We start from the raw sequence: 25,158 nt of genomic DNA, 5'->3' as shown, positions 1-25,158 counted from the left end.
CCTCACCTCCTAAAGCCTTGGCTTGCAGAATGTGTGCAATGTCATGGACCAAGAAATAGGTATAAATGCTTGGGAAATTCACTCTGCTTTCCTGTGCAGGCCACCTGCAGCATAGAGGGGCCCCAGCCCTTCACGGGGACCCCATTGAGCCCAAGACCAATTAATATCTATTCGGTCCGGGGGACAACAGGACCCTGATCACATTTTGCAGGGGGGGCAATCATTTTGTGTTATGCCACTGCTGTTGCAATGTATGGTGACAGTCGCGTGTAGCTCCTTAGGTAGCTTTTTTATGAAACCTTTGAGCCGTGGCACCTATTTGCTTTTTTAAAAACGTATCTTGCTTTTACAACCAATTTCCAAGCAGTTAGGTGGTGATAACATACACACCAACATCGTAGAGCTGGAAAGTGGGAGAATTTGAGAACAAAAAGTGGGTGAATGAATTTTCCCCATTGACTCCTATTGAAGCAAAGGTAATATCAGGCAGGAGACAGCAAAGTAAGCCAGTTTTGGCTTAAAAAGTCAGGAGGCTCCTGCTTGTATCGGGTCTGTTGGCATATATGTGATAAGGGGGCGGTAGGTGTCAGTATATATAGTGGACATGGTATCAGTGTAAACATCCCTATCAAGGCAGAAGACGTTAGGGCCCTCACAGTATCAAACAATGTGGTGAGGATACAGAAGTTGTTGCACAAAGACTGGATCATGACTTTCAGCTGACCTTCACCATAGCATTCATGGTTATTGTGATCTGAAATAAGGATTTCCGCTTTAAGCTATTTTTGTATTCTTTGAGACTAATAAGAGAAATCACAGTGCATTATCTAGAAAGGTAAGTCTTTAGTAAACAAAAAAAAAGAATAGGTAATTATTAATGAGCCGAGTTTGAGATTATTGTACCTGTCACCGGTGAATGTTTCAGGTTGTCGGTCAAGGCTCTGAGTTTATGGCATTGGAGGGTGGTCTTGGATTGGACAGGGAAGGATATGATCTCTAAGGTGTTGTAACATGCATCCTGGGGTCTCAGTGAAGCTTTTTGTTTTGGGTTTGGCATCTATAGCAAGATCACGTGAACAATCTGTAGGCTATTGGTTATTCAGATTCCATGTGGGCCAGCCACTCTACACTGCCCTAGGACATCACTCAGTACAGAGAGAAAAATATATAGTAAGGTTTTATATTAGGTGTAAAATGTGTGCATCTGTACGACCTCCCATGGTTAACAGCACACCGAGGTGCAAAATCACCATTGGTGTGACAATAGCATATGCATTGAAAACGTTTAGCAGCATAAAACACATTTATGAAAAAAATCACATTTAGGTGGAAAACTCACCCTTGGTGCAATCACATTTAGGAGCAAAATCAAATGTAGGTGTACAGTCACATTTAGATGCAAAGTCACTCTTGGTGCAATATCATCAGAAGTGAAGAAATGTGGTTAGGATCACACATCACAATTGAGAGAAAAATCATATTTGGGTGCAAAAATAACTTTTGACTTTTACACTCAAAATCAGCCTTCGTACAATATCAACAGAAGTATGGAACAACGTATATGATAAAAAAAATGCACTTAGAGAAAATTACATTTTAGTACACTATCACTTTTAGGGGTAAACCCCCATTTAAGCACAAATTGATTTCTAGTATAAAAATCACCTTTGTGTGCAAAATCAGTTTTTCATGCCAACATCACGTAGAGTGTTGAAACTAGTTTTATGTACAAAACAATGTACGTAAGGACAAAAATTACATTTACCTATTCATTAAGAAAAAAACATTCTTGCAATTTTCTAAATCACTCCTAGGTCCATCTCAGTACCACTGTGGTTTGGAAAGCTTTTAGAATGACAAATCGCGCTTAGGTGTTAAATAATATTTTGGGGCAAATTCCATTTTAGGTGCAAAATCACCAGTGATGCAAAGTAAACAGCATTATGGTATCAGAGTTCAAAACTAAATTACAAAGTGGTGCAAATTCACATAAGGTGCAAAATCATCCTTGGTGCAAGGTGAGCAGGAATGTGGAAACACTTTTCAGGGCACAAATATGTCTCCATTTCAGTGCATGGCTGCCTCTCTTCTCAGTCCAGTCACTGCAAGGGGATGCACACTTTAGACAGGCGGACTAACACCTAAGAAACATTAACTAAAGGCGACACTGAAATATTGCTCTGGCCTGATCTAAAATGTGAATGGCATTTTCTGTAAGCTGTGGCTGAAAGAAGGAGGCCAAATCCATCAACGGCTCAATGGGACTGGCCTAAAAAACGCTCTCTATGAATGTTGTTGTTTTAATAACTTGAGCTCTGCAGACCAGGCCTAAAAACACAGATTGTGCCACTGTCAGTGAGAGATGAGGGTGGCAGTTCCTTGCTTTCTATTTTACCAAACTGCATTTGCCCTTCCTAGTTGCACAATTGAGAGTGTATGCAAAAATTAGGAATTAAGAAGCTTCCTTTTCAGTTTTTACAAAACTTGCAAGCGCCCGCTATTTTTTTTACACTTTTTAAAATGAATTTAGATTGTGGTTACTTATGAAGAAAGGATGTTTTTAATTTGGACTGCAGCTAGCTAAGGAAGGTGGTACTGAAAGCAAACAACCGCAATGAGTTAGGCTAATATTTGATTCATCTTTGCAAATAATAATGTTTTTTGGCTGGCTAACAATGGCAATGTTGAGAATAATAATCATAACATTTTTGTCTGGCCATGCTGCCCCGTTTAATTTCCCTGCTCTTTGACTTCGTCTTATTTTTGTAGATTTTCTAACATAGACTGTATGTTTGTCTCCACAGCTCCCCCTGAGCCATTGTTGTGCAAATTTGCAGATGGTGGACAGAAGAAGAGACAGAATCAGAGCAAATACACACAGAATGGCCGGCCGTGGCCGAGGGAAGGAGAGGTGAGTGTTTTGTCACAGTCTGAGGGAAGGCACTGAGGTGGGGCTAGAAGGAGGGGGGGTTATCGAGGTTTTCTCGTTTTGAGTTCACTCTGAAATAAAGCGCCAAGAAGGTGCTTCGCAGGTTGAGCGAGCTGATACACAGCTTTATCTGAAATAAAGACACTGTGCTAAATTTGCAAAAAAAACGTACTATTGTGACGCCCATCAAATGTATGGGTTTAGGGAGGGAATTGTAAAATATCACCCTCCATTGAAACTATGGTGCTGCTCATGAGAACACACCCCAAAACAGCACCTAAAACAGCCAGCAGTCTTATTGAGAAACACAAAGACAACACCCAGTGGCTTTGTCCCAAGCCACTGCTGACTACACTGTTGTGCCATTACAGTGGAGTGGTGTGGCTCACTGGTTAGAGGCAGAAGACCCAGAAGCAGAAGTTGGCCCGGGACCAGGGTTCGATTCCCGACACGGCAGGGTCGTGGACCAGGGTCAGCGGACTCGATAATTGTCACCTCGGTGCCTACTCTAACCAGGGGTCCCACTTGGCAACTCTGGGCATTAGCTTGCCTCATCTCTACAACGGCCCCATCAACGCTGGGGATGCCTGGCTCCACCTTGGGGATTCTCAGCAGGGACCATCCCACAGGAAAAGCCAGGACGGGTTCCCCAGCGGTATACAGCGCCAGGACGCCGGCTGGCAACAGTGCGCTTTACAAGTATACACATTACATTTTTTTACATTACATTACACCAGTTGACACAGGTAGCCAAGTAGAGTTTAGTAGACTTCTTTAAAAGTTCCATGTAAGTAAATACACCAGTCCTTATTCATGTTGCCAGCCATCTCTCCAGTCCCACCAGAAGCAGCCTGCCACCTGTTCAGCTCATCTCCAACTGTCCCCACTCATCCACACAGGCACCCCGGCATTCCATTCATCACAGTCACAACAACATTCCATTACCATCTCTCACTCTGGCTGAGCAGCTAGGAGACAGCTAGGCTGAATTACATTCAATGACACTTAAGAGGATACACCATACACCCTACCGTACCCGAGCGCTCATCCCATATTCATCCATAACTAATAGCTTTAGGTTGATCAACATACCACCAGAGCTTAATTCGGCCTGGTTCTTGCAGGTGGGGCCTTCCGGCACTCATTAAAAAAAAAAATGTATTAGCAAACAAGACGAGGTCTCGGACAAACACAAAACAAATGCAGAAATTTGTGTACCTTCCCTCCTCCATATCGCAATACTCACCCCCCTTTCACCACCTTCACGCAGCTGTATATATACAACGACCATTACAATGGCACCAGTTCCTCCTCACTGTTCGAATGTCTATGGACTGGCTCTTGTGCCCTGTATCTTTCTGGGTTCTTGTCTTTCGTCTGTTCCCTTCGCCGTCCCCAGACCTTGTGTATGTATTTATTTTTCCTTCCAAAAAAGCTGAATTTTGGGAAAGTCCCACAGTGTGAAAGAAGGTGCCCCTCTGGCCACACTGTCGGAGGCATAGGTCATCTTTGGTTCTATTTTGTGAAGCAATGTTGGGGTGTAGTAAAATCTGTGCAAGAATTTCAATTGGATGAGATAGAAGCTCATCTTTATAGCAACTTCTCTGGAGAATTGTGATGCATCTCTCCAGCCGTATTCCTCCAGATCCCCCATGGTTCTCTGCCCTTGTGCCCTTAGCCGCTCGAGGTATCCTTCTGTATTTCTCATCAGTGTTGCAAATGTGAGGGAGATAGCTATTTTTATTATATGCTCGTCCAGCAACCTCCTCTCAATGGGGAAATCATCCTTTGTTTCCTCCTATCAAGGCATCCTCTTTTTTAGGGATGTATGACGGTACAACGTGTACCGTTACAACGCGTCCCTTTACGACGCAGTTTTAACAGCGCAAGTCGTTACAGCGACTCGCGTTGGGGGGGCGCTGATAGTGAATAGTTTAATTTACTATTCCAACACCAGTCCCCGTGGATAGTAGGGAAGGTGTTGGATAGTAAATTAAACTATCCCCTATCCTAGAGCGCCCCCCAGCGCAAGTCGTTGTAACGACTTTCGTTGTTAAAACTGCGTCGTAACGGTACCGCGTTGTAGCGGTTCCGTTGTAAAGGATGTTTCCCCTTTTTTAGAGCATGGCGTAGCTTCAAATATTTGAATATTTGCATTCTGGCCATGTCATAATCTGTCTGGACCAGTGCTTATTTTATAAATAAATAAGTGCCAGTGACCTCGTCAGGAGGCCACTGCAGCTTACGGCACTCATTGCCCCTGCCAGCGCTGCCAATGATGGTAACAACACAACTACTAACCACCGCACTCCTACCAGTGTGACATTTTTGACTATTCCAGGCCCCCAAAGCTATAAGAATGGGTTGGACGGCAGGTAGTAGTAATTTTCAAAATATATTGAGTTAATAAACAAATGTTGTTGTGCTGATCTCTAAATTAGACAAACAGTATAACCATGTGGCAGGCTGCCATAAGTGCTAGTGTTGACAATTAAGTGCCAGTGCTGAGCACTGGAAACCCCTGGCTCAAATTAAGCACTGGTCCAGAGGTGTATAAATCGTATCATCACATTTGCATTCCACACGCAATTTAGCACAGAGTCCAATGCTGTCCCATTGTTCAAAGCCTGATAGTTCTGTCACTGGTCTCAGTCTTGTGCCCTACCTTTAAGGGGTTCTTCGTGTTAACTTTTTCGCCCACCCCATTTCTCTATTCAGGTAATGGCATATTTGCAACCATTGCTGTAGCCGATGGAGTTTCCTTTGCAATCTTCCCTCCATATAGTATATGAAGGTAGCCATTCGGTCCATCCTAAATGCAGGGTCGCCAAATGTAGCAAGGGAGAGCTCTAGTACTGCCAGATATAGCAGGATATCATCTGCGTAGAAAGATATCCGTTCTTCCCGGGTGTTCGCCAGCACCAATCACTTACTTGGACATCTACTTGGCTCCATTTGGCCAGGGCTTCAATGGCTGAGACGAACAGCATTGGTGACGTGGGCAACGTTGTCGTGTGCCCCTCGGGATGCAGAACTCTCTAGAGAGGATCCTATTTACCTTAATTCTGGCTCTGGGAGTTAAGTACAGGAACCTGATTTTTTTCAGGAACTTGGCTCCAAGTCCCACTTTTTTAATGTTAGCGAACATAAAGGGCCATTCTGTTGCGACAATTGCTTTGCTGGCATCTAACAATGCAACTACCAGTGGTACCCTAAGCTTCTCTGCCGCTGTGATATTATTGTAAAGGCTTTGCAGGTTTAGCCTGGTTGATCTTTGAGGTATAAAACTATTCTAATCTGGATGGACCCGGATTGGAATTTCGCCCGCAGCCTATTTGCTAATGCTTTGGCTGTTGTTTTTGGTGACTGCATTTAGAAGTGATATCAGCCTGTATGAGGCTCTCCTGTCTTTGGGTTTATCCACTTTATGGATAAGGACAATGGTTGCAGTGTTCAGATCCCTAGGGAGCTCCCCTCATCGGTATGCTTCCAGGTCCACGTCGTGCAGTAAGGCTGTAATCTTTGCCTGCCATTCTTTTTACCCAGAGTTTTCCTAGAGTGGATCATCTGCATAAGGGCTAAGATGATTTCTTCCCTCATCAGGTCTTCATCTAATTCTAGGGTTTTCCCTCTGTCCAAACTCCTGCAGGGGTAGTCATGGACGAAGGTCTGTAGATCCTGCCTGGGGGGTGTCAAGTGTTCGACATAGAATCCATACATGCAGTCAGCCATTACTGCTGCTATTACCTCACCACCCATATTTTTCGAGTCTTTTGGGGCTATAGAGTCCCTGATGTGGTCTCTGTACAATTCCTTACTGCTGAACCATGCCAGCAGCTTCCTCACCTTGTCCCCCACTTTGTATAGTAGTTTCTGCCTAACTATGTATGTTATTTTTACTTAATCTGTGACTACTGTACAATAGTACTCTGTTTTGAGGAGGACTCGGGTCCGTGTTTATTCTGATAATTGCAGGGTATGGGCATTTTTGAGGTCAAGCATCTCCTTTTCCAGCGCTAGCCCATGTGGGGTTCTTTGTCCCCTGTTTTGTCTGAGTGGGACGGGTATGCCCAGACGTGAGTCCCGTGCTCTCCATGCCACTGGAATCAAGTTATCCTGGCTGAAGAGGGGTGAAACACCAAAACCGGTCCTAAGATACTTGTTTCCAGTCCAGGGAGGACCTGGCTTTGCAGTTCGGGCTGGACTGTTCCCATTAAGCGCAGAGTCAAGACTAATTTTCATGTCGAAGTACTCAACTATTTTAACCTGCGCTTTGAATTAAAGAGTTTGAAAGTCGGCCTGGCTCTGGAAAGGGATCGCCTGGCACCAGCCAATCCTGGCTACCGTTGCCTTAATCTCGTCTTCAGTGGAGTGAGATGGCTCGCCTCTGTGTTGATCAGTGGGGCAATAGCTGACTCGGAAAGTTTGCCAGCCAACCAGGCTTTAAAGCACGCCTTCCCATTGATTTGGTATAACGTGTGGCCGGCATTAATGCCAAACCTCTGAAAACGGTCAACTCCTTTGATCTCCTGCACAAACGCTTTGACGCAACAGTGTGAATATGGAGTAAGACTTTAACCCCTTGCATGCTGATGACGGCCCCCAGCCGTCATGCACTACAGTGCTCGTGTGCTGATGACGGCTCCCGGCCGTCATGACCACACCGGTGATCGGAATGTGCCGCACAGGCGCAGAATCGCGGCCACGCCCAAGGGGTTAAACCAATACAGACACAGGTCACCCGAGTCCAGGAGTACACATGGGAGCGCGCGCTGGCTGAGGTCAAGTGGAAGAAGTGAAAGCAGGAAGCCCGCACTCACTTGTCTCACACTGCTCCCCCTCGAATCCGGGTGTACAAACACACTTTGTGGGGTAAAAGCAGGTCCCGCCATTCAAACAGGTTGCTGTGCAGTTTGCTGTAAATAAAACAAAATACACATATTTAATAGAAAGAAGGGGGAATTATTTTTAAAGCATGCCCTTGTACTTCTGCTCATGTGAAGGACACTGTGTCCCTTTCTCCTTTTACACCCCCTCTCATCCCGAACGTGCTGGCAATTCAAAAATCTTTGGACGAAAATATCAGTGAATAATAATGATGACACCCATTGTTGATTGATCTACCCGAATTTGAACCCCCAGAACTCAATGTCACACACAGATATCACCTGCATGGGCATTCACCCCCTTAACCTTACGTTTTTCTGACAGAAAAGAAATAGGACTTCTTATTATTTTTTCATGTACTTCCATTTATTTTTAATTCTGTATTTGGTGCCTGATATGCTTTCAAATAATTAACGAATGGTGTGATATTTTTGTCCAGAATAAGCGTGAGCCATTAGCAAGTATCACTACATTATTGTAACACACTAAGGGGCTTATTTACAAGCCCCTTGTGCCACTTTTACGTCATTTTTAACATGGGAAAAATTACGCAAAAGTGGCGCAAAGTGCTTGTAAATCTGCCCCTAAGTTTGGGATCATTTGCCTTGAACTAGACGCACCAGGCAAGGACCTAACGCCTTGATGCTGGAGTGAGAAATTCACTAAATCAATGCAATAGATCAATAGATGTTGGCATTAGTACACAAACACACAGCATTCGCGCAAACATCAATCGAAATGTAAGAAGTGGCAGAGGTTAGCACCACGCTTTACCACACAGCATGGCCTCACTCCTTTATTATTTGTAAATGGCGCCACTTTCACCTTGTGCACCTTTGTTAGTGAACGGCGCTGCTTTTACTTTTAAATGCGCCTTAATTATTTGTGAACGGGGCTGCTTTCACTTTAAGAGCGTCTTTACTTGTTGTTGTGTTATCGATGTGCTGCATGGCCAAATACTTACAAGGTCCCAAAGGCGAGACCTATTGGCTATGCCAATGCTTGTTTCATCTTATCCCTGATGGCGCTTCGTGGCGAGTGTTCTGAGATTCCCCTTGCTCCATAATCAGCCTATGTGAATTTTTGGAGCTTTACTAATGGGGTAAAGAAGTAGTCTATCCTGCAGGAGGTATTATGTGCTCCTGAATAATAGGATCAGGCCTTGCATGTCTTATGCAGTGTTCTCTCCCAATCCCAGCGCTTATGTAAAGCTTTCCATTTTCTCGGTCAGTGGGCTACATGCCATTGAACTGTTAGACATGTCCATGCATGGATGCATTGTCATAATAAAATCTCCTCCTAATGTAGTTGTAGCTTGAGGCAGGCTCATGAGTAGGCATCTCAGGTGCTGCAGGGTGTCAAAGCAAACACAAGGAGATAATGGATGGAGTACTGAAACTTTTCAGACACTCATCCCCAGTCACAGATCTGGATTGAATCCATCATTATTCTTTAGCTCACTTCGCCACCCCAGTTCAGACCCTGCCATATGCAAATCAGACTTAACCCTGTGCCTTATGGGAACAGTCCAGACCGAACTGCCAGGCCAGATCTTCCCTGGACCGGAAACAAGCATCCTGGGACCGGTTTCAGAGTAACACCCCTCCTTAGCCAGGCTAGCTTGAATCCAGTGGCAAAGTGAGCAAGGGACCCACGTCTGGGTATACCCTGCCAATTTAGGGCGAACAAAGCAAACACAAGGAGATGATGGACAGAGTGCAGAAACTTTTCAGACACTCACTCCCAGTCACAGATCTGGGTTAAATCCATCATTATTCTTTAGCTCACTTCACCACCCCAGTTCAGACCTAGCCATATGAAAATCAGTCTTGACCCTGTGCCTTATGAGAACAGTTCAGACCAATCTGCCAAGCCAGATCTTCCCTGGACTGGAAACAAGCATCCTGGGACAGGTTTCAAGGTAAAACCCCTCATCAGGCAGGATAGCTTTAATCCAGTGGCAGCCTGAGCCCCGGGTGGGGCATACACATTAAGTAAGGCTAGCGTTTCCCTATCCCAGGACTGCCGTGTATTTCCCTAGGCCGTCTGATCTGACCTGCGCTACATAGAGTGACTCCCGCACTAGGCAGAGGGAAGCCGTGACGATAGGACGGGACCCTTTTAAAACTAGGTGCGGGAGTCACTCTATATGGTGACTCATACAAAAGAATACCTATTCAGGTTGTGAGTCCACATCGACCAGCTTTTAAAGAATAGAGATTTCTGAATGTGAAACCCTTTGAGGTTTTTTATTAACAGTGAAATGGTATAGCTCTGAATAGAGTATACACGGCGGCATATCAAGTCCGTGAGGTCCCAGGAGATCCCCACTTATTGCGACATCATTCGTCATTAGTGGTTTTTAAGGACCCAATATATTTGCAGTTAATCTTGGAAATGTTCCCATCTTTGATGAAATACGCACCAGGTTTATGAATTGCAGACCGACTAGTTGAGAGATGAATATGGTAGAGTCCTGATGAAGGTGGTACATCTATAAGTTCATACCACCGAAACGCGTTGACGCCCTTTTTATGTAATACGTTACATCCACGGAACCTCCTGATGTCTAAAATTACCATGAGTCTTTTAGACTGATACCTATTAATATATGGATTCTTCTTGGAGTAACTTCAATATGATGATTTAATTTGTTCACATTTTGTCTGTCTCTCTTTGCTTGTTTTTATTCTTTGCAAATTACGATTGTATAAATGTCATATTTTTAAATGTATTTTATTGTAGAAAAATTATTTGAATAAATATGTTCTTTTTTGAACATTGAGGTAAAGCACTTTTATCGTTGTGTATACTGCAATTGGTTTTGGGGTTTCAATTCACAGTGTTCCATTTGAGTTGTGTGGTAGTCTGAATATATGAGATGTGTATGACCGAATCTATTAATTGAATAGCGGCAATTCTAACAGTTCCAAGAGAATCTAGCTGTTTCTGTACTTGTGGTACCCTGTCTCTTGGCACGTGGGGTCGCTCTCTTGTTCTTTATACGGTAACGATTAAAGCTAGGTACCAATCGTGCCAGAGGTGAGAAATGACCTAAACAACGACGTCAAAACACCGCAGTACCTTCAGATCGCTGCTTTTACAACGCAAGTCATTACCACAACTTGCACTGGAGGGCGCTCTAGACTAAGGAATAGTGTGATTTACTATTCCAACACCTTCACTACTGTATGTAGGCTGGAGTTGGAATAGTAAATCATACTATTCCTAAGTCCAGCGCAAGTCGTTGTATCGACTTGTGTTGTAAAAAAAGCGATGTAATGTTTGCGATCTACATGATTGCGTTGTTACATCATACATCCACCAGAGGTGCATGCCAGGGTCCCTGGCCCTTGTTCTTTGTACCATCCATCGTGGCCAGCATCAGACTATTTTCTAAGTCAGAGGTGTGACCAAAGGGGGGAGGGTATGTCGTCCCCATCTTCCTTCCGTTCATAATCATCCTCGTGGGATCCTTCTTTCTCCCCTGCAAGAGCTTCTTACCTGTGCATGGTTTCCAGGGCACACTGTTGCTGAATGTCCACCACTTCTACGGCTCTTTCTGTCTTCTCTTGAACCTTTGACAGGGCCAGTTGTAGCCATTGTCGTGTCTTGTGGCACTTCTTGCATTTTTGTCATCCCTTTGTTTCTGTTAGCTATCTATTATTGGTGATTGGATAGCCATGTCTCTCGAGCCAGTCTCAAACCTCCTCCGCTGTTGCAAAATAGTGTGCCTCACCTAGGGCTATAATCCGGAGTGCTGCAGGGAAGAAAAGGGGGTATCGGGGGTCCAGTGTCCACAGGTTTTTTTTTACTCCTAAGAAGGTCTCTGCTTGGTGCTGCATTAAGGTAGTATAGTCCCGATGGATATTGACAGTCAATCCTTCCATTCCCAAGGGTCCCATTGTCTTGCCGCTTGCAGGATAGCATCTATGTCTAGGAAGGTCAGCAGCCTGGCCACAATGGCCGTTAGCAGGGCGTTGTTGGTCTCCAGGTACTCTGTGGGCCAGTTCCATTGTAAACTATTTGGAGGTTTTAATCCCCAGCACCACTGGTGATAGACAATCCTCAAAGACCTTCTACTCTTTCTCGGATCTCCACCATACGGATGTTGTTGTGGCGGGAGCGTCCCTTTGTATCGTTCATTTTTTTCGCTATACCAGGCTCCGTCACTATCAGTTTTCGTGTACAGGCGACACCCTCAACCACATGGAGCTTGATCTGTGCTAGATTAGATTCCACATGTGAGACTCTGCCCACTAACTTTCTGTGTTTGGCATGTCATAGATTTACCTCCTGCGCCACAGTGTCAATTTTGGATTCTAAGGCTGCCTTGGTTTCTTTTAAGGCTGCCAGTATGGTTGTCATATGCACCTCCAGACTTGTTCCATCTTTGCAGCCATACAGCCATTTCTGTTGCTCTCCATTCTAGCATGGCCTTCAATGGTAAATGGTTGGTGAGGAAAACCATTCCTGTGCATCTGCAGTTTGTAATACATGCCTTCTCATCCTTGTTCATTGGGGGCCTCCCCCTTGTGGTGCGGTTTTTATTTTTCCTGTCTTCTTTGTTGCCTAGTTTGGTTCTTCCTGGGTGTTCGGGCCGCCACCAGTGGGCATGTGCATCCCCTCCACGTGGTTCCCCTGGGAGTGTCTCCTGTTGTACTCACTTTTGGCTGAATGCTGCTAGCTCAATCTGCGAGCCTCTGCAGTTCTCAGGTCTTTCTGGCAAGGGTGGGAGTTGGTTCAACTCCCCCTTCTCCGGCGCCTCACCCACATAGGCCTCGTATTTTAATGGGCACATTGCTGCAGGTGCCCCCTTTCACTGCAGGTGCCGCAAAGATCCCGAGGAGGGGTGGGGGTTTGGAAGGTCCTTAGCTTCGATCCCTACTGTAGCGCTGATCTTGTTATCGATTGATATGGCTCCCTCTGCAGCGCTGGGGTCTTCTGTGGTGTTCCTGTTTACCGTTTCCAGACTCTCCTCGCAGTGTTGCTGCTCTTTTATGAACTGGCCGACCGAGGCCACTTGCCAGTCATCAAGATGGCTCTGGGCTACTGCTTCCTTGCCTGTTTCGGGCCGTTGCTGTCCCCGGTTGTGTCTTGCAGATTTCCGTGGCTCCGAAGCCGAAGCACAGCTGCCACGTAGTGCTCCCTGCTCACCTCGAGTGAGCAGGCTGGTTTCTCTTGCAGTACTGGAAGATGGCAAAGGCCGCACCACAGCCGGTCCAGGCCCTTTCTCTCCAGCAGTCCAGCATTCAGTGGGCCCACCCTGGGCACCTCTGGCTTCCCTTTGTTCCCCCAGTGGCCTTCCCCACCGCTCAGGCTTGTTATGGGCCTCAGGGAGTTAAAATATTTAGTACTCATGGGCCTCAGGTGGCGTAGTTCAGCAATTATGTAGCCGACTCCATGCAACCCAGGCCACGCCCCCTCTGGGCTAATTTTTTTAGATTGGCGCTTATTTCTCACCATCAGATTTTAATGAGAACAAGAGAGAGGAAGGCAAAAAAGTTGGAAAGGAGGTGGAAGAGAAGGATGTAACAAAGGGAAAAGTAGGGATGTAAAGGAACTTGTAAGAATGAGACAAAGTGTCAGGGAGTGTAGAATGTTGGATGAGAGGGCCATGAGGTGGAGTCAGTTCTCGACACTCTTGGAATTAAGCAACCCTAACTTCAGCAGCACCGGTGGTGGGCTTCTGAGGAAAACTTTGTGACACCAGTACTTCAAAGTAATGATTATAAATGGTTGCCATACCTCAATCTTGAAAGCAGCCAGGTGAAAAGAGAGAAAGCTAGAAAAGCTATAGCTCACTAAAGAAGGTATTTTTTTCGAAAGATTTTCTCGGACAGTCATAACTCTGAGGGGCAACACTTTCCCTTCGAGGGTGAATTAAGATTTTGAAATTAGAAAACATTGTCTCTGAACAGAAGTGTAGTGTGACAACCATAAGGACCGTCATCCTCTTGTATATATTGGCGACAACCTGAGTGCCCCCTGCTCCAAACATCTAACATCTCCAAAGCTTGATCCACTGCTGTTGTACAGTCTCTAATTAAGAGCCTTGCTAAACTATCCAGTGAGCAGTAAAACAGAATTTAAGCCATTCCATAGGTTATGGTGGGAAGGCAATTGACTTACCTTGTCATAGCTGGAGCAACGTCATTCACACAGCAGTAGGCTTCAAACATTGGTTTTAGGAAGGACACCACCACCACAGGAGAAAATATTGTCCAAGCTAAGTTGTAAAGCATTGGCTTCCTCTAGATATTTTCTGTGAGCTTCTATAATAGTGGTGCCCCAGTTTTGTTTATATTCCGTTTATTCTTATTTTTTATCATAAATGTTGGGTTTTTAAGCACACAAAGGGAACAGGGCCAATTTATATATGTCTGGGTATAACCTGAGGTGGTATGATGGGCATAAAAACTATAGGTTGGGCTACTACCCTGAACAATTGCTAGTAGTTAACCCCTTCAGCGCTGATGACAAAGCCAGCTCGTCATGGGCGTTACCTGCGCTACGCGGATGACGAGCTGGCTTTGTCACGTTACGCGCTATTTTCAAATTTCAGCGCACTGTGGGAAAACCCGCTAGCGCGGTAGAGGTTAAACTGTTTGCAAGCATTCCTTCCACCACCGTTTGTGTGTTCGATGTAACACCCTAGATGGCAGAGCTTACACCCAGAAGGGGGTCCTGTGCTCATTGTGACACTGGAACCAGGCTGCACCTTACCGAGGCCCAAGGAGGCCGAAACCGTTTTGGGGTTGCCTGTGTTAAAGTTTAGAGAGGACATGGCTTGGCAGTCCAGGTTGGACTGTTTCTATTTGAGCAGGGCCAAGACTGATTTGCATAATATGGGATCTCATCTGAGGTGGCATGCTGTGCAAAACAAACGATGGGTTGGAATACTACCACAAGTAATTGCCAGTGGTTCGACTATTTGCAAGCCTTCTGCCCATTACCTGTTGCGGATTTATATTTTGAACATATAATAGTAGGCCTGGTCAAAATGTTCTTATATGCTAGCGTAATTTGGACACATTTGTGCTGCTCAAATTATGCAAAATGTCAGAAAATGCAAGCATGACATTTCACACTATTTTTAGCTGTAGGGGAGCAATTTAAGTCGAAATTGTCTCACGGGGGAGAGGTTTGTTGAGAAAATCTGTGACAAGACATTTTTTCCTTCCTTTCTAGTATCTCAAGTGACTTTCTAATGCAAGGGATGCGCTCATATCGCAGCGTTAATAAATTTCAGTCGAGATACCATATACTATATTTCACATAACCTGTGTAAGTTTGCTTATTTTTCCCAACATTTCTTGTAAATTAGGAAAAAACACTCTGTTTCACACACTCTTACATGAAGAAACACACCTAGCTTGGACGTATGCATCTTTGTGAGGCTCCCTTCACTTTGCCATATTACATCTTGCACTTAATAAAAGCCCTGTAAAGCCACTTTTTGGAATCCTGTCATCTATCGCAGCAGAGAGGACAAAAAGCCCATCACCCTAAATGTAACCATTAAAAAAACAGGTAACCATTAAAAAGGACAGACATGCAAATCTGGAGAGAATGGGAACCCTGAGCTCCAGCGAAGCATGATGAGGGCTGTTGAAGATTTCCACGATCGCCGACAGCCGGAGGACCTGTCCTATTCCGTAAGACCACACCACGGCAGACCTTGGGGCTTACACGAAAAAATGTTGGAGCATGTTTGGCAGCGCCGCGCTCTGACATTTCAAAAACGCTAGGATGCACCATATTTACAACAATACGGCACATCCCTGCGTTTTCCCTAGTGCTGGCGCTAAAAAGCACCTGCCCAGCGTCAAGACAGGCGATGTGTTACTTCTATGTGTCAGTGGTGTAGCTAGATCTGCTGGTACCCAGGGCAACCCCTAAGTTTGTCACCTGGTGCAGGAAAGTAAGAGTGGGAGGAGGGTGCTGGCACCCGACGGCCGACTCGTTCTTGGGGGGTGGGGGGTGCGGGGTAGTCAACAGATACAACTTGTTCACCTCTGCCGCCCCCAGTATTTAGGGGTGGATCGCTCCCCTAACTATGCCACTGCTATGTGTGCTGCATATAGAAGTAGCAAATCATCATTATTTATTGATTTTTTATGTGCAGGAGGGGACAGCTTCCTGCACATAAACAATCATTAATGGCATTTTGCTCTTTCTATGTGTGCTGCAGAATGCAGTACACATAGCAAAAGCAAAAATTAGGGGAAATAAAAGTATTTCTCCTTTTTTTGCCATTCTAACACCTGCTCTTGCACTGCCTCATATTTACACCTCCTTGTAAATCTGGGGCAGCGGCAAAGCAATGGGTGTTGCGGTGGAACGCCCACTGCAATGCCCATTGCATGCCCCTTTCACGCTTGGTGATGTATGTAAAGGGGCCTTATTTACAAGACAGCGTTAAGCCACAAAAAGTGGTTTAACGCCGCTTTGTAAATACGGAGAAAGTCATATCACCATCAGAATGTCGCTAAAACTGACGTTTTGGTGGTGATATCCCCTTGTAAATATGTCCTCCTATGTCATTACCTCCTGTGAAATTCTAAAGCAAATGGTCTTAGTGAAGGGCGAGAAAAACACCCCATTTCATAGTCACGAATGATCTTAACAGCATGAGAAGTAAAGATAGGAACTGCCATATCTCCCATTAGACTACACAGAAATGTATGGATGTTGACACGTCAAAAATGTCTGTATATTTAATGTTTTGGTTCTCCTCCTAGTTAGTTGAGTTTTAATGCATCAAAAAGGACCTGAATTACACAGATTACAGAAACTAGTAGCCATAATCATACATAGGGCTGCCGGTTTTATGGTATTTATTTTTGTGACATTTCCGTCTGTATTTATCCATATTTATTTTTTGTCAACTTAATCTGTATTTATTCATATTTATTTTTTGTCAACTTAATCTGTATTTATCCATATTTATTATGAGGTTTGTGAAAAAATAAAGCTGAAACTGGTATATTTCCACATTTATTTAACCAATAAATATGGAGTCATGCTTGAATGTCTGGCAGGTTTCAGTAATATGACCACCCGCAGAAGATAAATCAATTCACTTATATGAAAATATGCACATTTCTGTTTCAGCTTTGTGCATATTTACTGCTTTTTAAGCCTCTTTACTAAAATTCCATAGATTTTTAACCCGGTTACCTATCAATCCACGCAGTTATTTGCCTGGCAGTCATGGCAAAGTGTATTTAGAATCACTCGAAAATAACCCAATTTCCGTTTTTATCCCCATTTAAAAATAAATACAGACAAGAAAATAAATGGGTTTTTGTCCGCATTTATCTGTAAAAATCAGTAAAAATGGAAAACAGGGAGCCTTATACATACAATATGGAGTGGGACCTAAATATTTTTAATATTTTTTTATGTTTTTTAATACATGAAGATGGAACACAATATGTTTTTGGCATCCTGTGCTTTCTGCGCAAAATGCCTGATTAGCTTGCGCAAATGTTACTGTTTCAAGCAAAACCAAATAATATTCAGCTAGTACACAACAAGATTCAATTAGGAGCTAGAACAGCTTCTTTGTATCTTTTTTATTTTTATTTTTTAATTATTGATTTTAGGAACAAGATAACAATACAGTTCAGCTACTTGTCCCATCCCCCCGCCACCCTAAACAAGGAGAGAGATGTGAGTTACACTATATACAAACGAATAGCAGTCCATACATAAGATTTGAATTACTTAGGCAGCACAATTGGTATTATTGCATCATATTGCTGTAAATCAGTATCACAGACACATCTAGAAAGTATTATTCATCTGTTCCTTTTGCATCTTGTCTGGGTTCACGGCTTCCCATTTCCTGTTGTAGTTGGACTTCTACTAAGTCCCATCACACCCTTCGTCGCTGATCCACTCCGTTGTAAACCAACCTGTCGTGTACCCAGGGCCGGCTTCAACACTGGTGGCGCCCTGTGCGACAATCCTTTTTGGTGCCCCCCCACCCCCTCCAATGACCACCTCTGCCACTGATTGTCTCACTAGCCCCCTTTAACAGTGCCCCTCAAGTCTCCATATCCACTGTCTCTCAGATTCATTTAGTATTATAGCACCACTCATACCAGTGTAAGGTGTCAGAGCACTTTACATCACACACACATTGCACAGAGACAATCATATGTGTGTAATTCAGTGTATAGGACATTTTACATCTGACAGGACTACAAGGTGTAGTGTAGGAGTGACGTCATCAATACTGGTAGGCAATATAGTTTAAGAGTCCTTATTCTATAAAGCACAAATTCAGAATTTAAAGTGTAACACCATTGTTAGGGGCTCTCTTTAATAATACGAATTGTTTTCTACCCAAATGAACCCTATTGGCAAGATTAGGATAATGGAAGACTGGGCACAAAAACAAATTGCTCTAATATATACCTTGCAGTTTGCATGCAGCTCTTTGATGACATATATTAGGATTTTTACTTTTAAAGGACAAGAAACAAGAAGAGCTGCCTTACAGAAGCAGTAACCGACTGACCAATTTACATTATATTCACTGTGTTAGCTGCGTGGTACACATTCTTAGCAGCAGGCATTTTAACCCTCTGCGCTACCTTACGAATAGTCAAAACTTCCACTAAACAAACCTCCGGTCTCTTTACAGGAAGACGATTAATCACCGGAGATATCTTGACATTCTAATTGAAGCCTGGACATTGCTGGAGGCCAGGAACACAGCACCAGGTGCTTTTAAAATGATAATATACTTGCAAAAATTAGCCCCTATGCCAAGTCAGCGCCCTGTGCGGTGGCATCGATCGCACCGCCCTAGAGCCGGCCCTGCCTGTACCCCACATTCAGCCCAAACCCACTTTGCAAATCCCTATAACCCTTGCTTTTGTGTGGGCAGTCATTTAGTCATCCATCTCACAACTACACACTTCTTTACCACAATTAGTCCTAATTCCAATACCTTCTCCACATATTTAGTGTGTTTATTACGAGAGTAACTCGTCCCAGTAAGCACATCTGTATCGTTGGCTGTGGTTGTAGGACAGTTAGTATCATAGAAATGTTGTGGCATCATCAAGGTACATTATTTCGGCTGGTAATGGAACCTGTGGCTATCTGCAGATCTCTGCAGCAGGGGCCCAACTAACTGAGCTAAGGTACCAGCCGAAAAAAGGCACAGAAAACAGTACAAATAGACATGATCTCAGGTTGAATGGGAGATGCATGCCCCAGAAGCAGAGAAGCCAAATGAAAGTCTTAGCACATCTGATAAGTTCACCAGCCCCCTCCAAGCGAGGATGACGCTTAGCCATGCTTAGCTGACATGAAAGGACCACACTTGGATGTGAGAATGTCATTGGAGCTATGACAACAACTGCACTGATGAGATCTGGTCTCTGAAACCTGAAAGGTCAATGACTGAAGTCTCAGGTTCCTTGCATGTCACTCCAGCTGCAACAACAACTGTACAAAAAAGCAGTGATCAGCTTTTTACTCTGCAAACACAAAGGCCATCGAATATCAGTCACATGTTGCAGAGCAGCGGCTCAGCATCTTTCATGACAAACCTAAAGGAAAAAGACTTATTTGAGGATTAAAGGCTCAGGAGTGTCCATCATCAGAGAAGTGGCAGACAGCCAACACAACTGACACCTGCATTTTTGTGCTACAAATCCTTGTTGTCCAGCCCTTCATTGTGACATTCAGCTACATTTCTGAGATCAACTCTTTAGCATAGCACGAGAGAGTTACCCCTCCAAAAGAAAGACTGAACCTGCTTAGGGGAGAGAATTGATGAAAAGTAATCTTGCAGCATATACAGAACTTTATGATTGCTGCAACCCACCTCCTCCAAGTGCTGTACCCCAGCAAGTCTTAACCTGTGGTCCAGGGACTCCTTGGGGCACGTGACACCTACTCAAGGGGTCAGCAAATGCTTAGGAAATTAAATCATATTATCAGATTAATAAGGTGTATCTAAATAAAGAAGCAAAATGTTAAATTGTAAAACTTTCTGTAAATGTGAAGGAATTTGAAATTATTGATCAAAAATTAAGTTGGTATCCTCAGATTGATTCGTGGGGCAGTACAAGTGCATTAAACAGAATATAGTACGGACGATAGGTCATTGAATTTACAAAAGACACAAACTTCCCATTAAAACTAATATTTAGATTTTTTATATATTTTGTGTGAATTAAATCAAATATTTCATAATTTGTGTGTTAAATGCTTGTTTCCGTATTTTTGTGTATTGTTTGGGAGTTCAAATCATCGAAATTGCGTAGATCGAGGTCCCCGGATTCCAATATTGACTTATTGGGGGTGACCCAATTCCAATAATGATTTAGTGAGGGTCAAAGGATTCCAGTAATGAGGAAGTGGGGGATCCCCAGAAGTTAAAAGGTTGAGAACGACTGCTCTACCCTACTTGAGATAGGGGTAGGAGGTATTAAATTAAGGGTAGAACTGGAGACCTCCAGTTGACAACCAAAGCAGTTGTATAAGCAGCAATGTGCCTACCACCAGACCTTAATAGAAGAAAGGGGATATGGCGGCACAGTAAGGCTTCATGTCATAGAATAAGGGGTTGGGTCTTTAAGGGACTCTGAAAAGGAGGTGTCCAGAGAAGGGGGCATTTGTTACATAAGGCAAGAGCAAAAGGGAAAGAAAAAAATTGGGGCCCTTCACAGGCGCACTTTACATGCCCTCGACATGGAGTGCGGAACTGGAATGGGGCGGATCTCGGATGACAGGGTGGAGCAAAGCAGAGAGTGAGTGTATGGAATTTCAATGGTAAGCAGTGCATGAGGGAGAGAGCAAGAGTCTGGAGAAACGCAGAGAACGTGATGGATACGAATGGAGAAGAATCAAACGAGGGGAAAAAGCAAAAATAATGACCTTGCATGGAGCGCTGAAGGAAAAATAAAAAAAGTAGTTTACTGAATGTAAGCTGCGGAAGGATGCAAATCCTCCTATCAAAAGGATGGTAAAGAAGCTACGCTCCATGGGAGGGACAAAGACGAGTTGAGGATTGAAAGCTTTAAGTAAGAAGCAAGCAAAAGAGATTGATAAGGAAGCCATCCAATGGTAAACAGTGGGCTGACCCAAAGCCCCACTGTAACTACTGGTATTGTCCATCATAGGTCTTGAACTTAAAAAATACAGGAAGAAAGAAGGTAAAGAAAGATCTAAACGAAGAAGCATAACTCAGTACAGGAAAAAGCACCCAACGTGGTGTTGGAATCAAGAAACTAACAAAGGGGACAACTAAGTTAATTGCCAGCTACCTGTGTCTCAAAGAAAAGGGGGTGGGCCAAGCTGTTTGTTTAATTAAAATGTCTGGTGTTATGGAGAGTTTCCTAGATGTGACTCCTCTTGTAATACCAGAAGAGGAACAAACCAGTACTGGAATGGAAAAGCTGTGATCTGGTAGCTACATTGCTGAGTTTGGAAACCTGGGGGCAGATTTATGAAGGCCTTGCGCCGCCGGTGCGTCACTTTTAACATGGGAAAAAGTGACGCACCGGTGGCGCAAGGCTTTCATAAACGAGGCCCCTGGTTCTAGTGTCAGCTTTCAATATATGGAATTTGAATGGTATGGAATGTATTGTACCATTCCCCACCAATGCCGTCCATCACTGATGCCTGTGACCATTCTATTGTGAATGATCTATTGTACCGTCTGGTGGAAAGGCCTGTAATCAATGATTTTATGCTAGAAATGCTTTGATTACTAAATACTTTGCACAATAAATACAAAACATTGGATGCTAGACCTATATATCTATGAGACCGTGGAACATTGAGTACTCAAAATATATGAAAGCATTTTAGACCCCATTTTAGGCTACTAACCTTCCTGGCTAGAAACTCTCTAGATCAGCGAGCAGTCTGACCTGGACGGCCGGGGATGCCCACCGTAATGCGGTTTGGTGTTGTGAGTAGTCGCGGCTTTATTGGTTCCAGCTCTCCCACCTCCCTATCCGTGCCAGCTTTCTCAGACATGAATTAATATCTCTCTGCTGGCCTGGGAGTCATTTATAACACAGACACAGTCCTTCCCCACTGCCAGCCATCACTGAGCTCAGCTTCATAACTCTGACTGCATTTAGCATCCAGACAAGCCCTGTCTACTGTTTCCGTAAACAGGTGTCTAGCCTCAAGGCTGTAATATGGCCTCTGTCTAAACTTGATCCTGCATTTCTCTCGCTGCTGCTCTTACGTTGTAATCCGCATTTTTAAAGAAAGCCTGTAATTTTAATAATTATTTAGTGACGATTTCCTCACCTACTGTTTTGGTTAAATTTGTTGTTGGAGGGGCGGTGGATACTGTTTCCTTCCTGGATTGCACCAAGTATCTACTCGGTGTGGACACTGAGAGGCGCCATCTTTGCAAGAGTCGCTCTCTAGTCCGAATGCATACAAGCAGAGGCGCTGCGCGGACGCACCTAAGGCAAGCCTGTCTGCACCCGTCAGCGTCCCGGAGGCGTCCGGCGCCAGTCATGCTGCCGGTTTTGCCAACGGCTATGAGCAGCGCATACAGTACGACAGAGCTACGTGGGGACAACATCATGGATGCGGGAAAGGGTAGTGCCTTCAAATGTGCACGATGCAACTTGGCATTAGCTAGAGGTGACATGAGCCACCCAGTGGAGTGGATAACAGTTGTGTAGGTTAGGGCAAGGCCAATCAAGGGGAGCACTTTCAAGCTTTGCTGCTCAACACTCACTCCCTGCAGAAACACGAATTACAGGTCTTTGTCCTTGTGCCAGATTCACTCCTGGACTTAATGCTTCTTACTGAAACATGGCTTACTCATTTCTCTAACCCCACCATCGCCGCAGCTATTCCCCCCGGGTATAAGATTCTTAGGAAAGACCGCCCAGTCGGTCAAGGAGGGGGAGTAGCCATTATTTTTAAGCAAGCATATACCTGTAGGGATATCTCCCTAGGGGAGCTGAAAGACGCAGAATGCCTTGGCTTTCACTGTTCCTTATCTGATCACCAATCCTTGGCGGGTGCCCTCTATAAGTTAAATACTACAAAAACAGAGCTGGTGTGTTCACATTCGGTCCAAGTTAATGAGGTGTGGCGCCGCGGCCAGGGCGACTGACGTTGGAATCTGGGGACCACGGTTCGATCCCCGGCTCCGGCGGCAGGTTAGCCCAGCACCATGTGACTCTGGGCAATAGCTCGCTTAATCTCCCCGACGGCCCCCCAGCGCCTAGAGACCCTTACGGGTGATTGTGCGCTTTACAAATGTGGACTTTACTTTACTTTATATACAGCCCCCCGGTACTGCGGGTGCATTCCTTAAATACATTAACGAAGCAATCGCCCCTAAGGTCCTCAAATACAGTCACTTTCTGGTGTTAGGTGATCTCAATATCCATCTGTATAAACCCACGGAGCCCGAGGTCATCTCCCAGACTGAGTCCCTCACAGTCTTTAACCTTGCCACTTATGTCTCCCACCCTACGCACAATAAGGGCCAAACCCTCAAACAGTTTTTCTCTAATTCAGAGCTTGAGGTGGATCTGCCCTTACGATTGGTATGATCGGGTCATTGCCTTATCAGTTTTAAGGTTTCTGGGTCAGTGAGGGGTTGTCAGACACCAACCTATAAATGGGTCAACAATCAAAGACCTTTCCATCGAGTCTCTCCATCTGCTTTAGGGGAGGCGTTGGAAACCTCCACTCCTCTGTTATCAGGTGATCCTGAAAGAGATGCACTGAGACCTGGGTGCAGCACATCACTTATGCGTTAGCCCCTATGACCAAACGCATTCCCAAGAAAGGCAGAGTTTCAGCACCGTGGTTTAATGAACTACTGAGAATGAGCAAAAGCGCCTGCAAACGCCAAGAAAGGAAATGGCGTAAAAACTTTAATTCTGATGATAAACTTGAGTACAAACTGGCCCTGAAGTTACATTATACAAAAGTCCCTGATTCCCAAAAAAGCTATCTTAAGGATAAAATAGAGTCCTCCAGCAATAAAAGCAAGGAGATCTTTACAATTGTGAAAGCCTTCTCCGCCCCTTCATCTGTTGCTAGGGTTTTACCTCTTTCTCTTGAATGGACTAACCAACTAGCAACTTTCTGTCCCAAAAAAATATTTACTATTCAGGACTCCTTCTCTAGGGGGTCTCCTGAGGACTATGCGCCTGCAGACCATTCAGCCTAGGCGGCAGATCCCTCCTCAAGAGGAAGTCCAGCTCTTATGCAGTTTCCTCTGTTACAACCTGCAGTATCTCTTGATTGTTTTTTTGTTTGAATATCTTTTATTGCATTTTGTCATTTACAGTACACAACATGTTCATAACCATACACTGTGTCTATATTGTAAGAGGTGACAGTGAATAAGTACTCAGGATTGCACAAAATAACATGCATTAGCAACAACAGTTCCCTGCGGTGTCGTGATTTAACATATAGCAATCGTCAATCGGTCGTGCAGATACATACATATTCATCAGGAGAGGAAACCAAAAAAGGGGGGGTGGTGCAAACGAGCCCAAGGGGGGTTACGGATACAAGTAAATAATAAGGAAGGTAATATGTAAATGAAAGTAGCATCCCCTTAATACCCGCGTCTATATGCTATTTGATGTCCTCGAGCTCACAAATCAAGCCTGCAGTATCCCTTGATATCATCAAAAGTCTGAAGTCCGATCCTAGTTGACCCTGGCCCAGCAAAACTGTTGGCCGTGGGTGGCCACAACATTAAATCCTGTGGCAAATAAGGTACTTAATTCTTCTCTAACTGCCAGCCATGTGCCTGCTATTTGGAAACATGCTAAAATTCTCCTGCTGCTAAAGAAGCCCTCTGTTGACGTTTTTCTCCAAGGCTTTGGAGAAATATGTCAATACAGTGATCTCAGACTATGGCGAAAAAATAATCTTCTGCACTTTAGTCAGTCTGGTTTCAGTCCCAAACCACAGTACAGAGACCGCCCTGCTAGAGATCTCGGAGCATATTAAGGAGATGCTGGATCAGGGGGGTTAAGCCATTCTGATTTTATTAGACCTGTCTGCGGCCTTCAATACTGTCCCTCCCGTTAGACTTCTGGACAGGTTACAGGATTGTGGAATATGCGGCCCTGTTCTGAAATGTTTTTCCTTCTTCGTAGAAGGCAGTAGCCAAGAAGTCTGGACTCCTCCCTTTGCGGCCCCATCCCCAGTCTGAAAGTTGAAGTTCCTCAAGGCTTGATACTGAGCCCTACTCTCTTCAACCTATATATGTCACCCTTGGCACCACTGGCGGAGGCTTGTGGCACAAAAATGATTTGTTACGCTGACGACACACAGCTCCTTTTCACGTGCGACAAGGGAGC

The 25,158-nt window shown here is 44.5% G+C and overlaps 1 protein-coding gene across 2 annotated transcripts in view; it reads left to right on the top strand.

Annotated features, from left to right (window-relative positions):
* The window catches only part of RBMS3 (RNA binding motif single stranded interacting protein 3), a 1,517,465-nt gene that overhangs the window by 1,247,611 nt on the left and 244,696 nt on the right, over window positions 1-25,158 (top strand). For both annotated transcript variants that reach the window (XM_078663941.1, XM_078663942.1), the window contains exon 7: window positions 2,805-2,911. In XM_078663941.1, the coding sequence (XP_078520067.1) occupies window positions 2,805-2,911 (107 nt within the window). The remainder of the gene's footprint in view (window positions 1-2,804; window positions 2,912-25,158) is intronic.

This window comes from Lissotriton helveticus, chromosome 10 (genome assembly GCF_964261635.1).
Source record: "Lissotriton helveticus chromosome 10, aLisHel1.1, whole genome shotgun sequence".
NCBI lineage: Eukaryota > Metazoa > Chordata > Amphibia > Caudata > Salamandridae > Lissotriton > Lissotriton helveticus.
This window is presented reverse-complemented; position numbering and strand designations above follow the sequence as displayed.